The following is a 23,242-nucleotide window of genomic DNA, read 5'->3' as shown; positions in this document are numbered from 1 at the left end:
TATTAATGAAAACCAGAGGGAAGAGGTCAATTCACTGACAACCGATGACATCACTGTAGCAACAGAGGAGCCTTTGTTGGTGCCAGTCTCCTCATATATCCTCCCCACTCAGGGCTCGACTGGCAGAGGAAATATGGGTCAGTGGGATTCATTCCATGGCATCAGTCCTGCTCTATTAATATGCAGGTGCCGTAATTATAGTGTGGAAGGAGGGAGGGTGATACAGCAGAGCAGCTGTTTCACATCTCAGCTGATGCACTATTAAAATTCACCACTTGGGGTCCCTGTGCTACAGCTGTTGACGTCTTCATGAGCGGCTTGAGTCCGCACAAGTTACCTTAAGGTCTAGCATTGGCCTTAAAGAGAGAGGCGGAATGTGTTTGCATGTACAAAGAGTCTTTCTTTATGTGTTCGAGCCGGCGCTGTCATGTGATAAACCCATGTGGAGCCTGGAGCAGCCAGGATCAGCTGGTCTGGATGAGCAGCAGCAATCATCAACACCACACATGCCTCACATGGATCTGCCTCAAACACCAGCAGGACACACACGTTTCTGAACAGCTCCACTGGAGCAGAAATAATACCTCTGAGGATGTTAACAAATTTATGGCCTGTGGAGTGTGAGCTCAGCCTCATGATGCATTAAAGCATTCCTTAGTCCTGACACTGGACGCTGGGTGTGAGTGTCCTCCCTCCCTATTGTGACTCATTGATCTGTCGGTATTATCCTCGCAAAACTGTTGGTGTTTTTCTAGATATGGCAGGTTACCACGGCAACAGCAGACGAAGTGTTGATTCAATCAGTATGCTTTAATTTACACCTGAAAAAAGAGTGAGCAGATAAAGCCTGGCGCTCCGGTCTGGAGTGTGATTAGTCAAATGATTGGGGCATTTACACCATGAAGGTTTCAGATAAGTGTAAAAAGCTCTAGGTAGCTCATCTCACACTTATCTGTGTCGACGTTCACACCAATCCATCAGCTTGGCTGCTCATCTGCCAACTCAGTTAGTCCTAACTGTCTTTTTTTCATACTCTGTCTCTCACCTTTCCCCCTCTTCCTTTAACTCCCTTCCTCTCTCTCTTCCTCCTCCCTCCCTCTCTGGGGATGCTGTTGTTTCACTCTGCTCTGCTCTTATGAGTGGAGGAGCCCCAGGGAAGCAAGCGAGAGGATGTATCCCAGAGGGCTGTTTAGTGTTCTGCTTTCTGTGGACCAGCATGCCCCAGATGGGCTGACAAGAAGCTCCATGCACTCGGAGGCACTAACAGGGGCGCTGGGGCCCTGGTCTATTTAAAACACGAGTTCAGTCATCCACAAAACACTTGGCCTTTCAGACTCTGCACTGACATGTTCAGAATTATTCTCTAAAGCAAAGAGGAAAATGGTTAAAGTAAAAGGGGGGGGGTGTTCTCTGTTCTTTTATTTGCTTGGATCTGCAAAATAGGAGTCATGCTTTACAAATTAAGTGATTAGAGTGCAGTCAGACAGCTGGTATAGAAGAGCTCATATACATACACTGTATATATACAGCTTATTAGAGTGGACTGCGGGTCAGCGTAGTGGCCTTCTGCCTGGCAAGCAGCCAGACGAGGAGGCATTATCATTAGAGACCCTGCTGTTGTGTGTGTTGATCTGAGGCCGATGAAAAGCGTGCAGCAACAGCACCAGCCACAAAAGGGGTTAATGACGCGTAGCTGAGTCGACACAGGTTTCAAAAAGATGGAGGGCTGAACAGACAGACAGACACAGAGAGGGGCAAGGAAGGTTAGCGACCACACAGTCGTGCTCCTGGAGACTTGGGTGGAAATAGTCACATCACTGAGGATAAACATTATTGACATATGGCCCAGCAGTGGTGGAAGACATACTCAGTCCCTTCGCTTAAGTAAAAGTGAAAACTTGTGGCAACAATGTGAAAATACTGCAAAAAGAAAATAAAAGTTCACGTCCAGAAGGATTATCAGCAAAATGTATTTAAAGTCTAAAAAATAAAATGACTCCTTCTGCAGAGAAATGGCATTACATTATAAAAGTGTAACTGATGCATCAATGGTAAAGTTGCATTTTTTCTATTAGATTAGTCGAGGTGAAGCTTGGTTTAACTCATTTATATACAGCTAGATTTAGTCCAGGGCCCTCCAAAGTTTCACAGGATACTTCTGAGATGATTAATGTGTTAGGAAAGAAGAAATAACTAAATTCACCTTCACAAATCAAACTATTAAACCATCTAAGACATTTAGAAATGCAACCAAATACATACATCTGAAAGGTGACAAGGAGTGCTGACTAGATACTGCTGTTTTGTAATGAGTCATAAACCGAGAGCGGCAGGTGTAACCTTAAACAATGCATTGCATTCTTATAAGATCATCACATAGTTTGTATGTATGTAAATGTCCAACTGAAAAGTAAATACTGACTATAGCTGTCGAATAAAGAAGTGTAGTCAAAAGAACAATGTCTACTTTAGAAATGTACTGGAGTAGAAGTATGGAGCAGCATAGAAGAAAAATACTTGAAGTACAGTACTTGAGTAAATGTACTTAGTTACTCTCCACCACCAGTAAAGAGTAGTATTTCCTAATAGCCAACTATCAGACCTCCAACTTTGGATAAACATACACAAGCAACAGAAATGACATTTTATGACTCTAACGATTTGCAAATTCAACATTTGTTTTCTCCTGCTTCCTTATGATCCACAGAGACAGCTGACAGCCTCCATTCAGCTCCCTGCAAACTCAAGATAATCAATGAAAAGAAATCAGGAGAAAGCGTGCGCACTGACATGGAAATGTATTGCCAGTTAGTATTTGTCTTCCAGGCTCTTTTTTTTCCACACTAATAGGCAGCTGTGGAGTTCTCTAAGCAGAGCCATCTCTTGAAATATCCCTCATCCTTTTCATGACTTCACGTGATAAGCCATGTCATGCCTCTGTGCCAGTGGGCATAGCATGGCTGTGGATGTAATATTAAAGATGCAAAACTACAGCTTGAATAGACACGGAATATAAAAAACTAGAGTAAGCTACACAGGCTATAGCAACTGCTTTAAAGTCGAGTGGTGAGTTAAAGGATAAAATTATTTATTTTTTATTTTTCCAGTGCTAATCTTTCATTCTAGCTTTCACACTCAATGAATGGAACTGTCGAGCGCGCGCATCGCACCGGCGAGAACGCGCATTTTCTTTTTCTTTTTTTTTTCTTTTTTTCCTTTCCAGCGGAGAGAGTTCTGTTTTTGGAGAGGGAGGAGAGAGGACTGTTCGGAGGACCACACTGCTCTTTACTCTGCACACACACACACACACACACACACAAAAAAAAAATGACCCGGGTAAAAAAAATCGCTCGCGTCCGTTAGGAAACCATGAAGTGTCCTTTAGTGTGTGTGTATTTTCCGGCGAACAGGAAAGGGGGGCTGTGAAGTGGAGGCGCTCCTCTGAGTGTGTAGTCCGCCGTACGCAGGAGCCACTGTTGTTGCCACTTTCTCCGAGAGAAAAGGACGGGATCAGCAGAGAAAGACCGGGGAAGAACTTTGTGCAAGATGCAGGGGGTGTCGGCTACTGGTAAGTGAATCGTCCTGATGATTAAAAGCGGATCTCAACTCCCTGTTTCTCTCTCTTTTTTAAGGAAAAAAAAAAACTGCGGTTTTCTTCTTAAGTTGTTTCCAAACGGCTACGGCTTGTGTTGCGCACAGGATTTGAATTCCGAAATGCTTTTGCCAGCTGTCAGCGGGGCAGCTGCAGGCCTGCATCAACTCCAAAACAACGCAAAGAGTTGTCTCGCTTCGTCAGGGCTGCTTCACTAACACTCCGAGGGCAGCGTTAATGCTCTATTTGGAAGCTCGAGCTGACATGGCAAGAATAGGAGCAGAGCCGTGCCAAACCCTGAGTAAAGGAGCTGTGACCTCACCATTGCCCCAGTCTGACGCAGGCCCCCTCTCACACACACACACACACACACACATATTCATAGCCTGTATGTATTATATGTATATTCTATGACTGGATGATCAAGCTGTGGGGATGTTAGTTCAGATGATAATCATTAGGATGATGAGGAGTCATTCATCCTCCTCCCTGCTGTAGTGTGTGTGTGTGTGTGTGTGTGTGTGTGTGTGTGTGTGACCGTAACAGCTACAGTGTCCCTGTGTGGAATGTGATCTGAGTGGAGGAGAGAGTCTGTGTGATGCAGAGCTCATGAGATTAGGGTTGAGTTGAAAGTATCTGCCTGTCTGTCTGGGAGGACAGTTGGTTGGTGTTTGAGGTAAACTCTTTGTCTGTCTGTGTGTGTGTGTGTGTGTGTGTGTGTCAGTGTGTGGTTTCCTCTCTGCATTACACAGGACCCACAGAGATATTTTTGATGATGAGATTGAAGCTACTTCTCAATTTGTATTCCACCACTGTCACACAGGAAGGCTACTGTCTTTCTCTTTCTCTTTTCGTTCTCGACGGACGGTTCATTATCTGCCGTGTCCAGATCATTGTTCATGTGTCATGTGTTGTGTTTTAGCAAGTGGTGCTGAGATGACAGATCTGGGGCATTTTGCTTAATATTCCTATCAACTAACCACAAGCGAGTTACTGTGAGAACCAATCTCCATTACAAAATCCAGTTAATCTCAAGACCTTTTCACAGAGGCCACAGAATAAAAGTGCTAGCATGCAGACAAAGAGGAGGAGGAGGGGGGAGGGGAGGGGGGTATAAGGGAGAGAGAGGTTGATAGAGATGAAGTGCTGATGGGACGATATCAGACTGCAGCAGAGGTGAGCTATGCAGAGAGTAAAAGAGTGTGTTTGTTGTGAGACTCTGGGGAGGAATCGATCTGCTGTCCTCCTGGCTGACTTTCTTTTTCCGGCAGTCCAGCGGTGTATCGTTTCTCTCCCACACACACATTCATTCCCAAGGCCTTGCTCTCTCTCTCTCTCTCTCTATTTTTTTATACAATTCCCTCTTTCTCTCCCACACTGTCCCAGATCAATCTCTGCCCCCTCATATCTCTGTATGCATTAACCCCCCCTCCCCAACACACACTCACACACACACTCACAAACAATTCTAGTGCTCACTGCAACTGCCATCAGATTGAATATATGTAGGTTCCCTCAACTATATCCACATGGGAATCCAACCATCCCATGCACTCAACCAGTGCTTATTTTTATGTTTACGACGGGAGGGTCAAAAGGGTTGTAGGCTGCTCGCATCGAATCATTGGAGAATCTATTAAAATAAACCACATCACAAATAAACTGCAGTCGGATAGATAGCATGCCGCTCAGTTTGAATTCCACCTCAAGCCTCGGACTGGTTTCCAACTCCATAAACTTTTCTCCGCTCGCAGTCTTTACACTCTCTCATGCTCTACGTCTCGCTCAGATGTGGGTGAATGTGTCTCCTCTGCAGATGCAGGACAATGGTGGTCCGCGTTTTGGCAGCGAAACTCACCAGCGTTGACGCCCTGGCTGGCTGTTTAGGTTATTTATTATTAACAAAAGCTATTGGGCCTGTCTGTGTTTAACCAAGCCAGTGTAAACATCTCCCCTTCGCGTTAGATAAACATAGAGCACAGGAGTTAGAGAGGAGGATGGTGAGAATATTATCTGCCCAGCTCCCTTTGCTCCCACTTTTTTTTTTTTATCTCTTTTGGTCTCTCTTTCACAAACCTGGTTAATCTGCTGTACGTGAAGGCACCATTGGTCCATTAGTCCGTCACTTATGAAGTCATGAGAACAGAGGTGCCAAAATGATCAATGTATCACAGACCTCGTAGCACTCTTAGCAGTGTTACAGTAGAGAGTGACAGCAGGTGATCAGCAGTGTGTCTGTGAAGGGTCAGCTCGATCGTGCAGGTGGCCCAGTGTCCTGGAGAAAGTCGTATGCAAATCACCAGAAATTGTTCCCATCCTCTCACGTAGAACAGCTGAACAACAAGGAAGCAGTCCCCCCCCTTTCCAGATAAGATGTGAATGTGGTGAGTGATGGGAGATACGTGTTTCCCTCTTGCTGTTTTGGGTTGTATGTAGCCTCCCGCTTATTGTCATACAGTAGCTTAGCTCAGCAGTGGTGCTGTGCCTCACCTGTAAACGTACAGAATTATCGCTGAATTGAAGAGGAAGTGTGAACATTACAGGTGTTGTGATATTTATAGAATGACATATTGATATTGTCTTAATAATACACAAGTGATAATATTGAGATGGCAGATGTTAGGCCTTGTGGATCTTTTGTTTATCAGTTCATCCGGTTATCTTTTCCCTAGAGGTGTAACTGTTGTACACTTTTGTACAATTATGGTCACAGACTCTCTCTCCACCTCCCTGCACTCGTTTTTGAGTCTAATCCATTTGCCACAAAAGAGACAGAACACACAATAAACAAAGTTAAAGATGAATCTGACTGACAGCATTATATTTAATCTATAAACCCAGAATGAAAACCCGTGCTCACCTATGTTATCTGGATTATAGATCATTTTTCATAACTTATTGACAGACATACAAACTGATACGAATATGTCAGTGATAAGATCATTTCAGCTGATAATATCAGCTCCACTGATGAATCGGTGAGGCTCTACTCTTTATCACTGAAAGATCAGTGTCAGTGCTTAGGCTAATGCCAGTGGGCTACTGTCTCTTAGCATAGTCATAGCACTGAAGCTAACAATCTACTGTTGTACACATGGATTGTTTTGATGTTGACATCCTCAAGGTGACCAACACGCAAGTCATCCAACTAGTCTGTGTTTTTCCCGTAAGCACCAATGTCTAACATCCCCTAAATACTCTACTCCTCTATGTCTCTGTCTCATTCTGTTTATGTGTGTGAGAGAGAGAGAGAGAGAGAGGGAGAGAGAGAGAGGGAGAGAGAGAGAGGGAGAGAGAGAGGGAGAGAGAGAGGGAGGGAGAGAGAGAGAGAGAGAGAGAGAGAGAGAGAGAGAGAGAGAGAGAGAATGACTCATGTTTCAGGGCCATTCAGAAGCTTCAGGCTCTTCCCCGTCCTGCCTGAGTGTCACATTGATTTTCCTAATGGTGGTCATGTGTGGGTCCTGCTGTTGCAAAGACTTCAGCTAAGACAGCATTGCAGTTTTTGTGTGTGTGTGTGTGTGTGTGTGTGTGTGTGTGTGTGTGTATAAAAGGGCCCTCTGATGTGATTGACCCTTTTTCTGACAGGTCATTTTAGGGCAGTTTTCTTTTCCTGCACTGCATGATGTGAGTCCCATCTTCAAGTGTTGACCCCAGCTTCCTGTGGACTGTAAATATCTTTATATTTGATTGAAAACGTTAAAACTTAACTGGGTGTTAATCGAAACTAGTTTGTTTTTGATGTTGTTGCTACGTCTGTATCCAGAGTGATTACACTGTGGTTACTTTAAATTGACACTCTTGTTTAACAGGTTCTTGACTAATTTGCAGGCATGCTCCTTTCAGAGGTGTGTTTTGAATTATGCTGTATTTAAATTGCTGTTACATCAATATGCAACCATAGAGAAACTTTTATTGACTATTACTGTTAGTAATTGAAAAAGGATACTGTCACAACTTGTCACCACACCTAACTGTTCTCCTGTAAGACTGTAGTTGTAGGGAGCTATGGACGGTGCCCATCCCTGTTGACATGTGATGCCTAAATATGCAGTAATATGTTCTTGTGATGTCTCGTTGTTAGGTAGGTATACACTTGACATGCCTAATGAGTAGTTCAAACAAAGAGTGATTGTTTTTTCTTCTTCTCCGATTGTTTCATTTGAAGGATTTTAAAGCTTGAAAGGATGAAAGTAAATTTGAAAAGTCAAAAAATATTAATACAGTTTTTAATGAGGCTTGTTTGTTTCGTTGTCCATTTAATCATCTTATGTCCCTGAAGATTTATTTTGGTCCTGACAACCTAGTTGGGGGACCATAATAAGAAAAATGCCATTTGTTGTCCCTCAAATTCCCAAGCGTCGACATCATTTTTGATATTCGTGATCACAGTTTGTAGAGGAATAACATGTATTGCAATCATAGCCATAGTTTGACACCTTGTAATATTAGTGTTTGAATCCTTGTCATGGCCCAAACAAGTTGGTGTGCTAATAAATCCTTTTTCTACTGCAAGGTACCAGCTCGACTGGACTCCACTCTACTTGCCTTTTTTTTTTTTTGCCATCAGGCAAAAGTTGTGGACAGTAGCTGGTACCTTTTTTTGGTATCACCTCCATTTCCGGTTCCAGTTGAGCTCCAAGGTGATACCAAAAGGTGACGAGAAAACACTGCAGACTACTGATTGGTCAGAGAGAATCATCACTACTGCGTCAGCGTTGTGCACCATTTATTTTTAAACAGCCAAGCGACTGTAGCTTGTTACATTTCTGTTAGTTGTTGTACTTTATTTTTATTGTTGCTACGTGCAAAAACACGCTGTGGTAAAATGAGGTGCAGACACTTCTCTGTTTCGTACCCCTTCAGTATTCTCTATTGTTGTGTTGAAGATGACATCGCGATAGCTTCGTGTGTCGTTGCTATGGTAATGGTAACCGCTTTAAGTGGGTGCTATCTGCAGTGGGAAAAATAAGTACCGGTATCACAAGCGAGTAAATTTGAGTCGGTACCATGTGGTGGAAAAAGGCTATAAATTGCCTGACTCATCCTAAATCGGACGTTTTCACAGCAGAGCTGAAGTATTCAGTAAGGCAGTGGTGTCAGGTTATATATTTCAAAAGTTGAAATGAGTCTTAATCAGATACAAATGACCTTGTTGCCACATCAGAAGATCACACTCATGCTTGGTTTTAACAGATTAGTAAGTGTGAGCTGGAGTGTGACAGCAGAGTTCACAGTCGTGTTGAGTCAAATGCTGTTTGGTATTAGGATGTTTCTGTTCAGAGCAGCGCTCCTTCCTGCACAATATGTTTATACTGGAGGTCTCTTGGCTTATAGTAGAGTCTGGCTGACACACACACACACACTCTCTTGCACATACACACACAGAAGGCGGAAGTGACCTAGATTTCCTAAATGGTACCAACTGTTGAGGCCTTCTAGAAACACACAGAATTACTCGTTGTCACCCAATAAAGGACAGACGTGAAATTTTGAGCATTACCCCAGAGACTAAATGAATCTCATCCTGGTCGTCTCGATAGATCCAGTTGTATGTGAGCCAGATGCTCGACTGTGCTGCTTTTAAGCTTCTGAGAGTGGGAGTGCTCATCGAGGGTCATTGACTGACTCTCCGTGGCCTGCCTAAAAATGGAAAAAATAATCTGAAGTCAGCGCTGAGATCTGACAAACAGAACAGAGAAAGGACCCAGTTCAGTAGCATTTAACACCCTAAAAGTCTTTGTTTGTGACTCAGTCACAGGATGAAAAGGTCAATTTCTCCAGTCTGTCTGTATCTGTGTCTCTTCTCCCGTCTGCTGTCTGTCTGGACTGGACCTACACTGATGAGGGGGATTTTCCTGGGAAAGTCATATGGAAAGAAAAAAACAGAGCCTTAATAGTAAAAGCATGTTCCATTCTATTTCTCTCCCTTTGTGTGTGTGTGTGTGTGTGTGTGTGTGTGTGTGTGTGTGTGCATTTTATGAGTTGAACTCCTTTCTAGCACACTGAAGGCATTGTGTTTTTCCTCTCTGATCATCAGAGGAGCAGGCTCTCTAGAAGCAGGGCTTCCTGTACACACTGGGGTGAGGCAGGGGGATCTGGAGAGGAGGAAGAGGAGGAGGAGAGAGAGAGAGAGATAGAGAGAGAGAGATAGAAAGAAGGAGATGGAGCCAGGTGGAGGTCACCTCTAGGTTAGATGGTGAGCATCTGCATTCTGGCTCACAGCTTTTAATGGCAGCACAGAATCCTGAGTGTGAAACTTGACCCTTGAAAAAGTAGTTTTACAGTCGTGTCCACAGCCCGACTGATACATCTGAATAGTTGATAGGTAACAAGAATCATTTAAGATCATTCATAAACAGTGTTGGCGAGTTTCACTTTCTTTAATAACCAAATATAGAAGTCTTGTGATATTCTATATTCTTCATATTGCCAACAAATCTCATGAAAAAACACATACACTGTCTTTCAGCTGGAAATACTCCACTAAATCTATACCTGAAAGTATGGTAGTCTCACAGAGAAATACACTGTTTTCACTTGTTCAGGTAACATTTGCTAAAGCCTACAGTGTGCAGCTGAAAGTTTATATTTATGACCTCTTCGTAAACATTGACCTCTTCAGTAGGACCGGCTGGGTTTAGGCTGAGTTCCTCCAACAAGCTCCGAAAGTCAGAAAGTGCTGAGGGATGAAGTAAAGCATGGTTGCCTTTGGTCTTTTCATGTGATTTCTTGACAATATCACCAGTCTTATCCTCATGCTTGTTTATGTAATGCATTTATTAATATGCTGATGATTATTTGATCCATAAAAATTGTGAAATATTGATATAAGCCCTAAAAATCCATATAGTATACAGTACAGTATTTCTCTGTGGTATAAAAATCCTCTTGAAACTCACACTCAGCTTATTATTTTTTGTCAAGGTTACATTATTTTATGTGGGACTCTGGTTATGAGCAGGAATTGTTTGGCAAAAATTCCCTATGGTTGTGCTTTCAAGGACGCTCGGCTGCTGAGAAGTGCAGCGTTAAAAAAAAAGCCAAACATGGACATTGTTTAACGGACGGTGTGAGTTCGGTATGCTCTTGCATTACACAGATGCTGTTGGTTAAAACAGTCCCTGCTTGCAGCCGCGTGTAAGTCTGACAATGAAATGATGATCGATCATCCATCTCAGATTTCCGGAAGTCGATCCTTATACCACAGTGGCTGCCTGGAGGAAAGGAAATCAATCCCATATCTGATATGAAATGTAAACTGTACATGATTTGCAAAATCGTGATTGGTCCTCGAGGACTTTGTGTCCTTTCAGCTAAGTTTAGTCCCCCCCCCCCCTCCTAATCACCACACACACTCCTCCATTCACATTCACTCACCTGATACAGCCATAAACCATGTTGTAAATGTCTTCCTACTCTGGCTGATTGCAGCCAACAAAGGCAGCCTGTGTTGAATTCTCCATGCTCTCTCCCCTGGGTGCCCTCCCACCCTCCACCCCCTTCTGCTCTGCCCTTCTGTTGTCATTAACCATTGTCTCTCTCCCTTTCCTCTTCCTTCCTTTAAGCCTGTATATTATTGTTACGGAATAAATCCTGCAGACCGCCAGGTTTTGCTACTAAGATCCAACACTTATATGACCTTCTTAACATTTAAAACATAATGGTGGGCTACACACACACACACACACACACACACACACACACACACACACACACACACACACACACACACACACAGAGGGCCTGTCAGTCAGCAGGAAACTCTAAGCCTTTCCTTGCTCTATTCTCTTTCACACTACCAGTCTTAGCCTGACACAGATAAGATCCTCTTTAAATGGCACGACTGTTTGAACAGGGCTCTCATTTAGTGCGCTATAAGGCACTGCCACATCGTGAAAGTTGTATTGTTTGCAGCCTCTCTGTTTTGGATGCGGGCATTCACTATTCAACAGGCCCAACTGCCATGAGTGTGTGTGGTGTTACAGCTACATGAGAAAGAAGCTGCTGTCAGTGGAAAAGCTTTGTGGTATTATTTGTTATGAATGTAGATTTATCTTCCCTTACTAAACTTATGTGCTTCGAGAATCATCATCTTACTCTAAATTTACATTCATCAAACATTCATCAAATGCTGACTCAGTAACATGAAATAAAGCAGGAGATTTTCTCTTTTATAATCTATTTATAATATCAGATCTCATTGCCCACCAGTTTCCCCCCCCCAAAAAAATCTCTCCTATTAGAGTTAGTTCTTGCTCAGTGCTATGCTGAGTGTGCAGCAGTTATTGTACCACTAGATGGCACTGTTACGTTATTCCTGTAACGTTCTTCACCCAGCAGTTGAAACGAGAGACAGGAGATTATGACCCTCTCTTTGATGTGGTTTTTAACTAGTAAAGAAAGACTTCTTACAATAGGAGAGTAGTTTAAAGAAGATCCTAGTCTCTGTGTTATGACTCCCACCAGGGGCCGCACAATAGATCTGAGGGGTCATGAAATGAGTACTAGAGAGGGAAGCAGAAAAAAAACATACATGTATCTGCAACACGCAATGATTAGTTTTGACTTTACTGTAGACTTTACTCTTTTCCCGTGAGTTACTGAATCTCTTCAGGTCTATAAAGAATTATTGAATTATTGGGGAAAAAAACGGCTGAAAAGCTCTTTGGTTGAAGTGATCAAAATTGGTGGAGATATGCAACAAGAGGAGACGTCACAGGTAGACTGCTTTGTTTCAGGGAGTCACGAGCCAAAAAAACTGGGAACCATTGGTCCTTCTGTCACAACCGTGTTCTTGTGTAATGTGTGTGTCATCGCCGCTCTCTGCTCACTGGCTCTCTCTCTCTCTCCGGGCTCCAGACAGACCCGGAGCTCAGCAGCCAAGTCGCTCTCATTCTGGGTGACATCAAGGTGCTTCACACTGAAGGTCACCCTGACAACAGCAGGCTGACTTTTTCCTATTATAGTCTGCGCTACCTGTCAGCCATTTATCATGCTATACTCCATGACTCTGTAATGACTTTGTGAAACAAGATAGCAGCGTTTTATGGGAGTGAGATCTGGACTCTGACTTTATCACTTTACTGGCAGCAATTTACAATGACTTGCATTTTCACCAGAAGTTGAGGAAACCCCCCCCCCTCGTGTTAAGATGTGTCACCTAGATCCTCCCTTTGTTTTAAACTGTCACCCAGAGAGTTGAACCCGGGAGCTTCTATGCCCACTGCACTGCGGCGCCCACTCCCAGCATGCCTTGCACCAGCCACAGCTCTCATCACAGGACAGTCGTAACACCCTGTGCCTTAATGAGGAGATGAGAGCTACATCCACACAGATGGATCCTGTTCCTGTGGCCCGGTGTGGATTATCTTCCTCAAACAGTTATTTCAGGCTTTCAGCATTTTTCTTTTTTTCATTGAGGCCCTAATTCACTAACAAGCCCTTCATTAGATTTACATCGATCCTGAAAGGTCAAAATGTAATAAAACAACTAACTGCCTCAGGCTGCTTGGCATCTGCATTTAATCCATGCATGTGTGTGACTGTGTGCGCACGTGTGCATATGTGTATGCATGCGTGTCAGCTGATTCCCTGAAAAGCCTGCTCTCTGTCTGCTGCTTTACACGCCTGAAGCCAAATCATTGTAATTAATTTCTTCCAAAAACATCCCTGAAATATGAAGTGCATGTACTGTAAGTTGTTAAACTGCCATCTATCACTACGCTGCTCTTCAAAGCTGAATGATGAGTCTCATTAAGCTAGAACACACACACACACACATACACACACACATACACACACTATGCTGGCCTTCTGCAGCATGACTCTGCTGCGCTCTGCTCGAAGTCAGTCAGTGATAAACAAAAACAAAACAGCTAGACGCCAGTCATCTTCCTCTAATCTACTTGACAGCTGGGAGAGTGTGCCAGCAATACACTTATAGGTAAAGCACTCATAACCACAACAAGATTCAGCCCTATTACAGTAAGTAGCTTGTGGGCTTGCTTCTCTAAGTGATACTCTGCGAAGGATTGCATCATTGTTGTATCTTATTCAGGGGAAGAAATATGACTGGAGTGCTGATCTCGGTTTCAGTGAGCTGTATGAGGTATGAGTGTGCTCACTCATTCACAAGTGGAAGCTCTGGATGTTTTGCATTCTGCTTTTGCTCTCACTGTTCTTACGCTTTTTTACTCTCTAAATCACAGGCTTGCCACTGCAACTGCACCAGCAGGTGACGACAGTGTAAAAGTTGTTGAGAATATACTTAAAGTACCGCAACACTGAGTTTTCTAATCAGCTCTGTGTAGAGAAACCGTCCCATTCAAGCAGATATGATTGTTGAAGAGATTGTACAGATTTCCCTCCAGAGGAAGCTCTCCCAGTAAACACATCCAGAGTTAAATGGTGTTGGTTCAGTGAAGCGTCGATCATTTTTCACATTGCTCTTTTGGGTGTACTTTACTTGCCATTGGGTGATCCATCATGTCAAATCGCTGCTGGTGACAAATGTCCTCATGTGTATTCCTTGCTAGAGATATTCCCTTCAGACACACACACACACACATACACGAACACACCCAGACCTTCGTCATCCATCACCTGCTACTTCACCTTTTCCTCTTAAACATGATGCCAACACATGGAATCTGAGCTTATAATTTTGGATGCAGGTGTTCTGCAACAAAGCTCAAAACCAAACAGAAGTGTGGAAAGGTTTTATGTTTCTGTGCAGATGGAGGTGTTTCTGGGTTCGGGTCTCCGTGCATGTTTGCCTTCTGTTGATGCTAAGCTGAGTGAAGCTGGCCGGCCTCTGCATCATCATCGTCATCATCACCCTCCCTCTGTTTCTTTGACCCCACATACCTCGTGTCCTCATTTCATTTTTTTGTGCCAACCTTTTTCCTCATTTGAACCATTTATTTTTACTCTGTTTCTCTCTCTATCTCTGCTGCACAGTAATCTCTACTGAGCCGTGCATAATCATAGGCCATCTGGGCGCTGTAGGGAGAGATGAGCTTGCAGCCCATCAGATGACCGAAAGCACCGTGGGTGGACACGCACTCGTGTGCGTGCGCTCACACACTCGCACACATGCGCACGGTCACGCCTTTAATAGTTACAAACCATCACAGGGTTGCTCACTTCCATCACACCTTTCAAGCCTATACTCAAGGACAAGCAAAGCACTGCAGCGTAACACAGTGGAAATAAATAACATCACATTTGAAAGTGAGTCAAACCGTTTTCAACACCACATAATGATGTCCCACAAGCAGAATGTGGCACTTCAGAACCGGTTAAGCATAACCGAGAGCTGCAGGAACAAAAAACTGGGTCTCTAAAACCAACAAAAGAAATTGTATTGAAATGTGAGTGGTTTGTAATTTTTAAAATGTCCAGCTAATCTTTGCTTTACACAGACGGCAATAATCTGACCTCCAGACAGGGATCCAATTGAAATAACTGTCCAGTGTATTTATTGTCTGCTGTTTCTAATATTGCTTTACTGCCTGCTCGTCTTGTCTGAGGGGCTGCATAAGAGCTCGTAGACATCATTACTAGAATGCTGACTGCTGGTTAATTATTAAAAAAAAAAGAAAAAAACCTGCCCCTCTGGTTTCATAGATGCAGCATCGTGAAAAACAGACCATACAGAGAAGACTCTTGTAATTATATTCTAATTAATCCACTGAGTGTTATGTTTTGAACTGGGGCACATCAGCAAAGCTGCTCCCCTGTGAGTATGTAATGAATAAAAACCAAAGAAGTTTTAACCTTCATGCCACGATAGAGACCGGCAGCACCCACAGTATCAAAGCTGTTTGTGTGATATAGAGTCTTAAAACTGTAGAACATCAGTCAATAGCTACAATTTTTGGTAACCAGTCTATATCCAGTAAGATTTTTTCATGATTCACCATGATATATCTTGAGCAGATAGATAGATAGATAGATAGATAGATAGATAGATAGATAGATAGATAGATAGTGAATATTCCATTCAGGGCAATTTTCTTGAACTCTTTGCTGTTATCTTTAAAGGATATAGTATTTCATTTCTCCTCCTCAACTGTTTCTCTTCTCTTTTTTTGCTTTCTGCTTTCACCCACCATCTCCACCATGCCCCAGGGCCAGACACCCACATACAGCATGGGACCAGTGTAGAAATACAATTTCCAGATCTCACCCCCACTAGTTGGCACTGTCCTAACTCAATGGAACAGCAGGTCTAGTGCATTGTTTTTCTATCTGGGGGTAACATAGAGACTCGGATTATGCTGTGCTCCAGCCTCTTTGTAATTCAGATAAGACCTCTGTACTGCAGAAGATAGGTTTAAATATTAATAATGAATTAAAAGATTCTCCTCTGGGTGAAATATTAATGACTCCTTCTTTAAAGAGAGGCTTTGACTCCTGAGAGAGGGAATGATGGCAGTGTGCTTGTTAAGAGTAATTTAAAACATCTCTTTGATTTTAGGCTGCTGAATGTTTGAGGAGTTAAGGTAAAGGAGACCATCAGGGTCAATATTTGATCAGACTGTTACAGATACTTTTTATTCAATGACGACAGATGCACACCAATTAAATCTGACACATAAGACCACCTGTCTTCATTCATAACTATCACCAAATGTTATTTCCTTCTGAAAGCTCTAACTGATCCCTGTATTGAATCTTTGTGAGTGCAATTCCCCTCAGTGAAAGCTGATCCGCGGGGTTTAGTGAGTCAACATGAATGTGTGTCAGTAGCAGAGGAAGACGCCGCCTGCGTTGACTGTGTCCTTCCTCGACCTCTCTCCTCTGTTGAGGTTTGTCTGGATGTTGTGTCTTGCTGGCTCTCGAGGACCTTCAGGGACATGTGAACATTATAGTTCAGTTCACTTTCCCAGCTTAAGCTTCTGTGTGTGTGTGTGTGTGTGTGTGTGTGTGTGTGCGTGCGTGTTAGTCGGAGCGGGAGTGTGTAGATTTATTCATGTGCATGCGTGTCTGTGTTGTCTTTTTGGAAAAATCCTGGAGTCGGGTCAACATGCTGTGGAATGTGAATTGTCTCCATGACAACAGCCCAGTGTCCTCCTTCCGGCTTTCATCCACAGGGTGCATGCCGAGGCAGCTAAACCAAGTGTGCCATGGCATCAAGCCTCTTATTGATCTGAGCCATTGAAAAGATACTTATTTATCTATGCAGATTTCTGTACCAAGTCCCCTCTGACTCTAACTGGGCTAAGTCCTCAGTGTTCCTGCAGTAGACCAGCACTAGATAAAGAGAAGGAAAGTGTGTGTGTGTGTGTGTGTGTGTGTGTGTGTGTGTGTGTGTGTGTGTGTGTACGCAGATCAAATTCAACACAGTCCTTTGAAAGCCAGTTGACAGAACTTTGGCAGGCGTTCAAACAGTGCTGATGCGGTGTTTTGCATATTGTTGACGGGATTGTTGTGTGTGTGTCTCTGTATTTTGTTGCAGAGCAAGGGTGGGCGATGAACCGTGGCATCATATGCTTCAATTTCAGGAGAGTGTAATCCATAGACAGAAGGGCAAACATGGACATGTCTCTGTGCCATGTGTCATTGGCTGACCTTCATTTTTGAATGGGATAGGCAAAGAAACGCATCTTTTCTTCAGGTTAAAACGTCTGTCCTTAATTCTGATGTTGAACAGGGGAAATATACACATCCGTTTTTAATATCAAAACCAGGCGATGAGTGGTATTTTCCATCCCTGTCTGAGTAACACAGGGATGGAAGGGAGTGTGTGTGGTTGGCGAACCCACGGAGCAGATGTGTGACAGATGCCCTCTTCAGGTCAGTAGAGCAGAGAAGATTTAGACTGGTGTCAGTCGTCAATATTCCAGTGGGTTTATGTGCGACAGAGACGCTGAATAATCACACAGACTTTCTTCTTCTTTGTGGTCGGATGGAAGCAAATCATTGTTGTAATTAGTGAGAGTGGTAAAGGGTGACAGAAGGGCAGAAGAACTGTGCCAGCTTGCCTCATTTCCTCTATCCTCTGTTCTCTGTCAGTGAATCCAGCTGTGTCTGTAGAAGCTTATTCTAGGCTACAACGTGGATATCAAAGTCTTCCAGTTGCCCCTTTCAAAACCGAAGTCTACTTTTGAGCAGCGATCCCTGCTGCACATAAACTAAAAAGAGGCAACAAGATGGCGAAAGGTCCAACATTCCTCCCTAAACCACAGCTCGCATTCCTCTCTTTGGTGTAAAGAGGGGGCACGAGCATCATGCCTCATTAGATAACCCACAAAGGCGAGGCTCTATTCTTATTTGAAATGGGTTTCTCCCTTTATTCGGACTGCGCCTCAGGGCGGCTGCAGCACCGATTCACCGATTCTCTATCTCGTCTTTCCCCCGTGTGAGAATATTTCACCTCGGCAGGTCTGCTGGGTTGAGCAGCCAGCTTTATTACTGTGGAGAGCAGCACCTGCCCCCCCCCCCCCCCACCCCGTCCAATGTGATGCATAATTCACTGTGTTGAGAATTTCAATCAGTTGGGCAAGAGATGGCCTACAATAAGCTGCTGCAGGTGAGGGGGTTTACACAGGAGGATGTAGTTACTGTCGCTGTTTCAACAGGAGGATCAATCAGGCCCCGTTTTAACCCACTCTCAGCTCGCCTCCAATTTTAAAGCTCCTGCATTTCCTGAATCTAAATCGAACACAGCCACCCATCCCCCTCTTTACATTCTCCCTCCCTTCCGCTCTTCTCCTCACACACACTCAGCTTTAAAGCCCCGTTATCGTTTTGGAACCGCGGATATTCCAGCAGTGTTTCCATGGTTATCGGTGGCATTCGTCTGAGGGTTCAGAGCCGGTGTCGGGCAATGTCACCCCGTCTTTCAGGCCGGTGTCACCCCAAACTATTGAGTGGGAAGGGGGGGGGGGGGCAGGGCACAGAGCGATATGGAGAGGGGGGTTGGTTGTAATTATATGTGCATATGAAGAGGGGTTGGAGCAGCTTGGGCGCGTCACCCTGGCAGCTTTTGTGATCCCCCATGTCTGTGGGGGGAAGTTGCACATAGACACGGATGTACTCCCCAGAGACTTGTGGTAAAGTGGTTCCCCAAGGGATACAGCAACATTCATTATTTACACATCAAAAATACAATTTTTAGGAAAGAACTATTGCTGAAAAGATCAGTCAGTTGTCACAGATATAACTCAACAAATATTTTGATATTCAATTCTTTGTTTGAGTCAGCCAAACATTTGTTGAATCCAGCTTCTCAAATGTGAGAATTTGGCATTTTTTTCCCTCTGTTTTGTATCATTACTTACACAAATTAAAAATTGCAAATTATTTTCGGGAAAGAGCTACTTAAACTGTCAGTAGGTTAATGGATTGGTTGACAGACATGAACAGAGTCATTTAACAAGGAAAAACAGCAGCCGTGTTTCCTAAGATCATTGTAAATAAAATGTCAAAACTGGACAAAATCAGCAATTAGAAATAAATTGTGAGTGTTTTGTTTTTCACTACTCTGTGACATTGTATGGACCAACTAATTAATTGATAATGAAAATGATCATCACCATGTTTCTAACGAATACCTGAAGGATTCGTCCAAAACCTTCCCTCTTCTCCAGGTCACTCATATCCTCTCTCTCTCACACACACACACACACACACACACACACACACACACACACACACACACACACACACATGCAACAACTGTGCAGTCACACCCACTGATACTTACACACACTTCCCCCATCTTTCATATAGCCACTTCTTTTCCTCTCTCCCTCCTCCACTCATCTCTCTCTCACTTAACTCTTCCCTCCCTCTCCATCTACCCCCTTTTTTTCCCCCCTCCCTCTCTCCCTCCCTCCTCCTGCTGCCAGCCTGGGCCGTCATTAGTTTCCATGGTGACAGTTGGGAGGCATTATTGCCGGCTGAGAACTGCTCCTGGGTTCCTTTCAGAGCGGTGGCGGCGGAGGCATTGTTTAGTCCGCTGCTCTGAATGGTGTGGGGATCAGGACAGGGAGAGCGCAGAGCAGGAGGAGCATTTTTTTTTGGGGCAGGGACAGTGTAGAGGGTGAAGGGGAGGAGGAAGAGGAGGAGGAGGAGGAGGGGATGAACGACTAGGAGGAGGAGAGAGAGAGAGAGGGAGAGAGAGAGAGAGAGAGGGAGGGAGGGAGGGAGGGAGGGAGAGAAGCAGCGTGGTGGTTGGAGAGACTCGATGAGGGAACAGGAGTAGTAGCAGCAGTAGCAGACTCATGCTGTCTCCCTGAGAGCACTCGTAAAACATCCAGGCTCCTCAGACAGCCTCCTCCTCGTGGCTCAGTGCTGGACTAGATCGGACTCTGCTTCTTTTTCTTTTTGTCTATTTTTTGCTCATGTTTGTGTCGCACGGCAAAAAGATCCACAGATTTTAGACGGAGAGTCAGGGCAGAGAAAACATCGAAGGCAGATGGCAAACTGAGTTCAGCTGGTGAGTTACCAATGGCGCTTCATCGTCTGTGTAGTAGATTCATGTGGGATTGAACATGTGCACACTTGAGCTCTGCTTAAAGATGTGTCTTGCGTTTGGCGTATATGTGTTTTAGTGTATATGAGTGCATGTAGCAGGTGCTGCTGCTGCTGCTGCTGCTGCTGCTGCTGCTGTTCCAAATATACATGTTTTCCTCCAAACCAAACCTCTGTCTGGGATATGTTTGGGTGTGTGGGCTTGCAGCTGTCTGCTGAATGTGGGCTAATTCTCACTGCCCTCTGAAATATACATGGCAGTCTGCATGTTTTATTGAGAACGTACATTGGGGGCAATTTTCCGCTGCCTTGATTCTTGGATTCCCTGCAGTGTTTTTTCAGGAAATTTCTGAGTGGGACAACATATGTTGTGCTTCGGTTCTAGTTTGTTTGGTTTTCTCTTTCATCTATACCACAGTGTGTAATTAGGAGTGAGAGCTGAGCCCTCTAGCTCCTTGAACAAGTGATGTGTTGTGAGTAACGTAGTGAGAGGCGAACAGAGCCAGTGTTTTTTGGGTTCATTGCCCTTGTGATGTCTTTCCGATAAAGCGACACTCAGACAATTTTTGCTCTGGCAATCTTACAACTTCCAGTCAATACATGCTCACTTAAGGTGCGGCTGAGGTTGCAATGAATTAAAATGACGGTGATGACCAATACTACCTCAGTGATGTCATTTCATGGCAGCTTGACAGTGATTTCAGAGATGATTTAAAGCTTATCTGATCACACAGCCAGCTCTGGTGTGTTCAGTCAGTTATTCACCACTGGTATGTTACTGTTTGTATTCGGTCTCTTAGGGTTTTTTTGGCACACTATAATTTAGCTGACTAGGGAGTTGTCTTAAGGAGCGGGGAGTCTGAGTGTTTCCATGACGACCAGCAGCAGCTGTGTGAGCCGAGCCGAGGCTGAGTGTGTGGCAGACACTGTGGCATTGCCTAGAGACTGAGAGACTCAGTCTAATCAACGACCTTTTGACCCAGATCAATGGGCTGGTGCTGAGCCAAGCAGCTACAGGGTCTGGCTGACATATATACCATAGTACGACGCCAGTGTTGTACAGCTGTACAGCTGCTTACATTTCCTGGAACATCGCAGGCTTCACTGGTGACGGAGCGATCTGATCCTCTTAGGTTGGTGTAGTATTTGTGTAGAAGCAGGCTTCTCATATATCAACATAATCATGTCTATTAGATGGATTTATTTTAAGTGTAATTAAAGTATGACCTCTGAATCTCCATGTCTCTGTTGGTACTGGATTTCCTAATCTTGCAGTCCTTGAAGCAGGGTCGTTTTACATATACAGTGGATGGACAAAATCACAGAAACACCACGTGAGGAAGGACTTTGATAAAAACAAAACCACAGTGTACCGGATATAAAGTTGCACAACCAAATTCTAGTGAACATCAAAACACATCTATTTGCCAGTGCCCAAATTAGTGATGCTTTGCTTCAGCAACTACAAAGTTCTTTAATTTGCTAAAAGCAAACAGCCACATCAGCAAAGAAGAACGGTGGTCCTGAGGCTTAAGGGGAAATGAACTGAATCAGCACCTCTGTGACACAGTCTCAACAAAAACACTTCGTCGTGAGCTGTCAGTCAAACTATGAATCCAGTAAGCTGGTATTCATGCTGAGGCTGCCATGTAGGAACCGCCTGTTCTCAAGGCCAACACACAAAGACTCACACAGTAACCTCATGTGAAAGGCAAAATCCTACAACCCCTGGGCAGTGGAAAAAGTAGTGAGTCATGTTTCACCCTTTTTCCTACGTCTGGACAGGTTTAGTTTTAGAGAAAGCCAAAGGAAAGGATGTCTTTAGCCCACAGTGTCCACAACTATTTAATACAGGGGTGGGTCTGTTATGTGAGGGCAGCCATGCTATGGGAGCCATTAGTTTGGATGATTACATCTGTATTTCTGCATCTTTAAACTTCCTCGAAAACTTGAGTGTTTTTCTTTCTTTTCGTCCACCCCATGTAGATTTTGTATAAACTCATTAAAGTCATGCTTGTGGTTTTGCCTTCATTCCTCGGTTGAATCAAGAGGAAGGAAATGCTCCATATTGGTCAGAGATGCTGGAGAACTGACCGAGCCACACACAAACAGAGAAATACACACACACATACACAAGCAGATACCATGTGTCATCCTGATTAGTGTACTTTATCACCCTGGTAATTATACCCACAACTTCCTCTCAACCCTGGGCACCTGGGGTCTTCCTCCACTTAAAAACTGCTGATGCCATTTCCTGTGGCGTTGGCAGCGTAATTATAGGACTCAGCAAGCAAAAAAAGAAAAGCCAAGTGATCAGACGGATGGATCAGCAGACACCCATGCCACTTTCTTAACCGGAAGCAACAAAGCATATTTTATGTGTATCTTGCAGCCACCTAAACAGAGCTCAGTTCCTGTTTGATATCACACTTTCAGCTTGAACTTTTGCTCACATTCTTCAAGTTGTACAGTAAGAAGAACACAAGTGTTTTGTCAACTTGTATTTATGCGTGTCCTTGCGTCTTTGCGTGCATATGCCTGCTGTGCGTGTGTCCTTTACTTGTCCATTTGGTCTGGGCAGTCAGTCGGAAAGTGTTAGCAGCTCTCTTGTCTCCAGTGGAGCATGTGTGTTGTCTTTGTACGAGCCTTTGGCATCAGACAGGAGAAGAAACAGAAAAATCACACGCACAAAACACACGTTCACAAACAACAACCCCCCCCCTCCCCTTGACAAACTCAATCAGAGCAATAACTAACATCTTTTAATCTGACCTCCATCATGGGGCAGGAGCCCATTTGCATCTAATTGTTGTCTCCTGTTTTTCAAACCGCTGCTCACTTAAAAAGCTCACAAGGTTTCAGTGTTAATGCTGAAAGTGTCTTTGTAGTTGTGTCCTACTGCTTTTGGGAGGATGAGGGACGGCTTCATGTGGCCAGTAACAAGATATTTACTGAATTTCTGCTGCAGGGCATAGTGTGAGCACATGTACAGTAAACATGTGCGTGCGTGTGTGTCTATGCGTGCATGTGTTTGTGCACGTGAGCTACTATTTACTGTTTAGTTTAGTTTGTTTTTTTTTTAAATACACTTTCTTGTAGGGATGTTTGACTGGAAAATCCTTTCCTACCATGTTCACATCGGGGGGTTGGGTGTGTGTGTGTGTG

At 43.9% G+C, this 23,242-nt stretch overlaps 1 protein-coding gene across 1 annotated transcript in view; it reads left to right on the top strand.

Moving 5' to 3' along the window:
• The first annotated feature begins 3,255 nt into the window (after positions 1–3,255).
• Positions 3,256–23,242, top strand: part of fgd (faciogenital dysplasia) — a 55,293-nt gene continuing 35,306 nt past the window's right edge. The window contains exon 1 of the mRNA XM_023429547.2: positions 3,256–3,568. Coding sequence (XP_023285315.1) covers positions 3,547–3,568 — 22 coding nt within the window. The 5' untranslated portion in view covers positions 3,256–3,546. The remainder of the gene's footprint in view (positions 3,569–23,242) is intronic.

The sequence above is a fragment of the Seriola lalandi genome, unplaced genomic scaffold (genome assembly GCF_002814215.2).
Source record: "Seriola lalandi dorsalis isolate HSWRI2012SDOR001 ecotype SW California unplaced genomic scaffold, Sedor1 jcf7180002054896, whole genome shotgun sequence".
In the NCBI taxonomy this organism is placed as follows: domain Eukaryota; kingdom Metazoa; phylum Chordata; class Actinopteri; order Carangiformes; family Carangidae; genus Seriola; species Seriola lalandi.
Note: the sequence above shows the minus strand (reverse complement) of the source record. Positions and strands in the feature narration are given on the sequence as shown.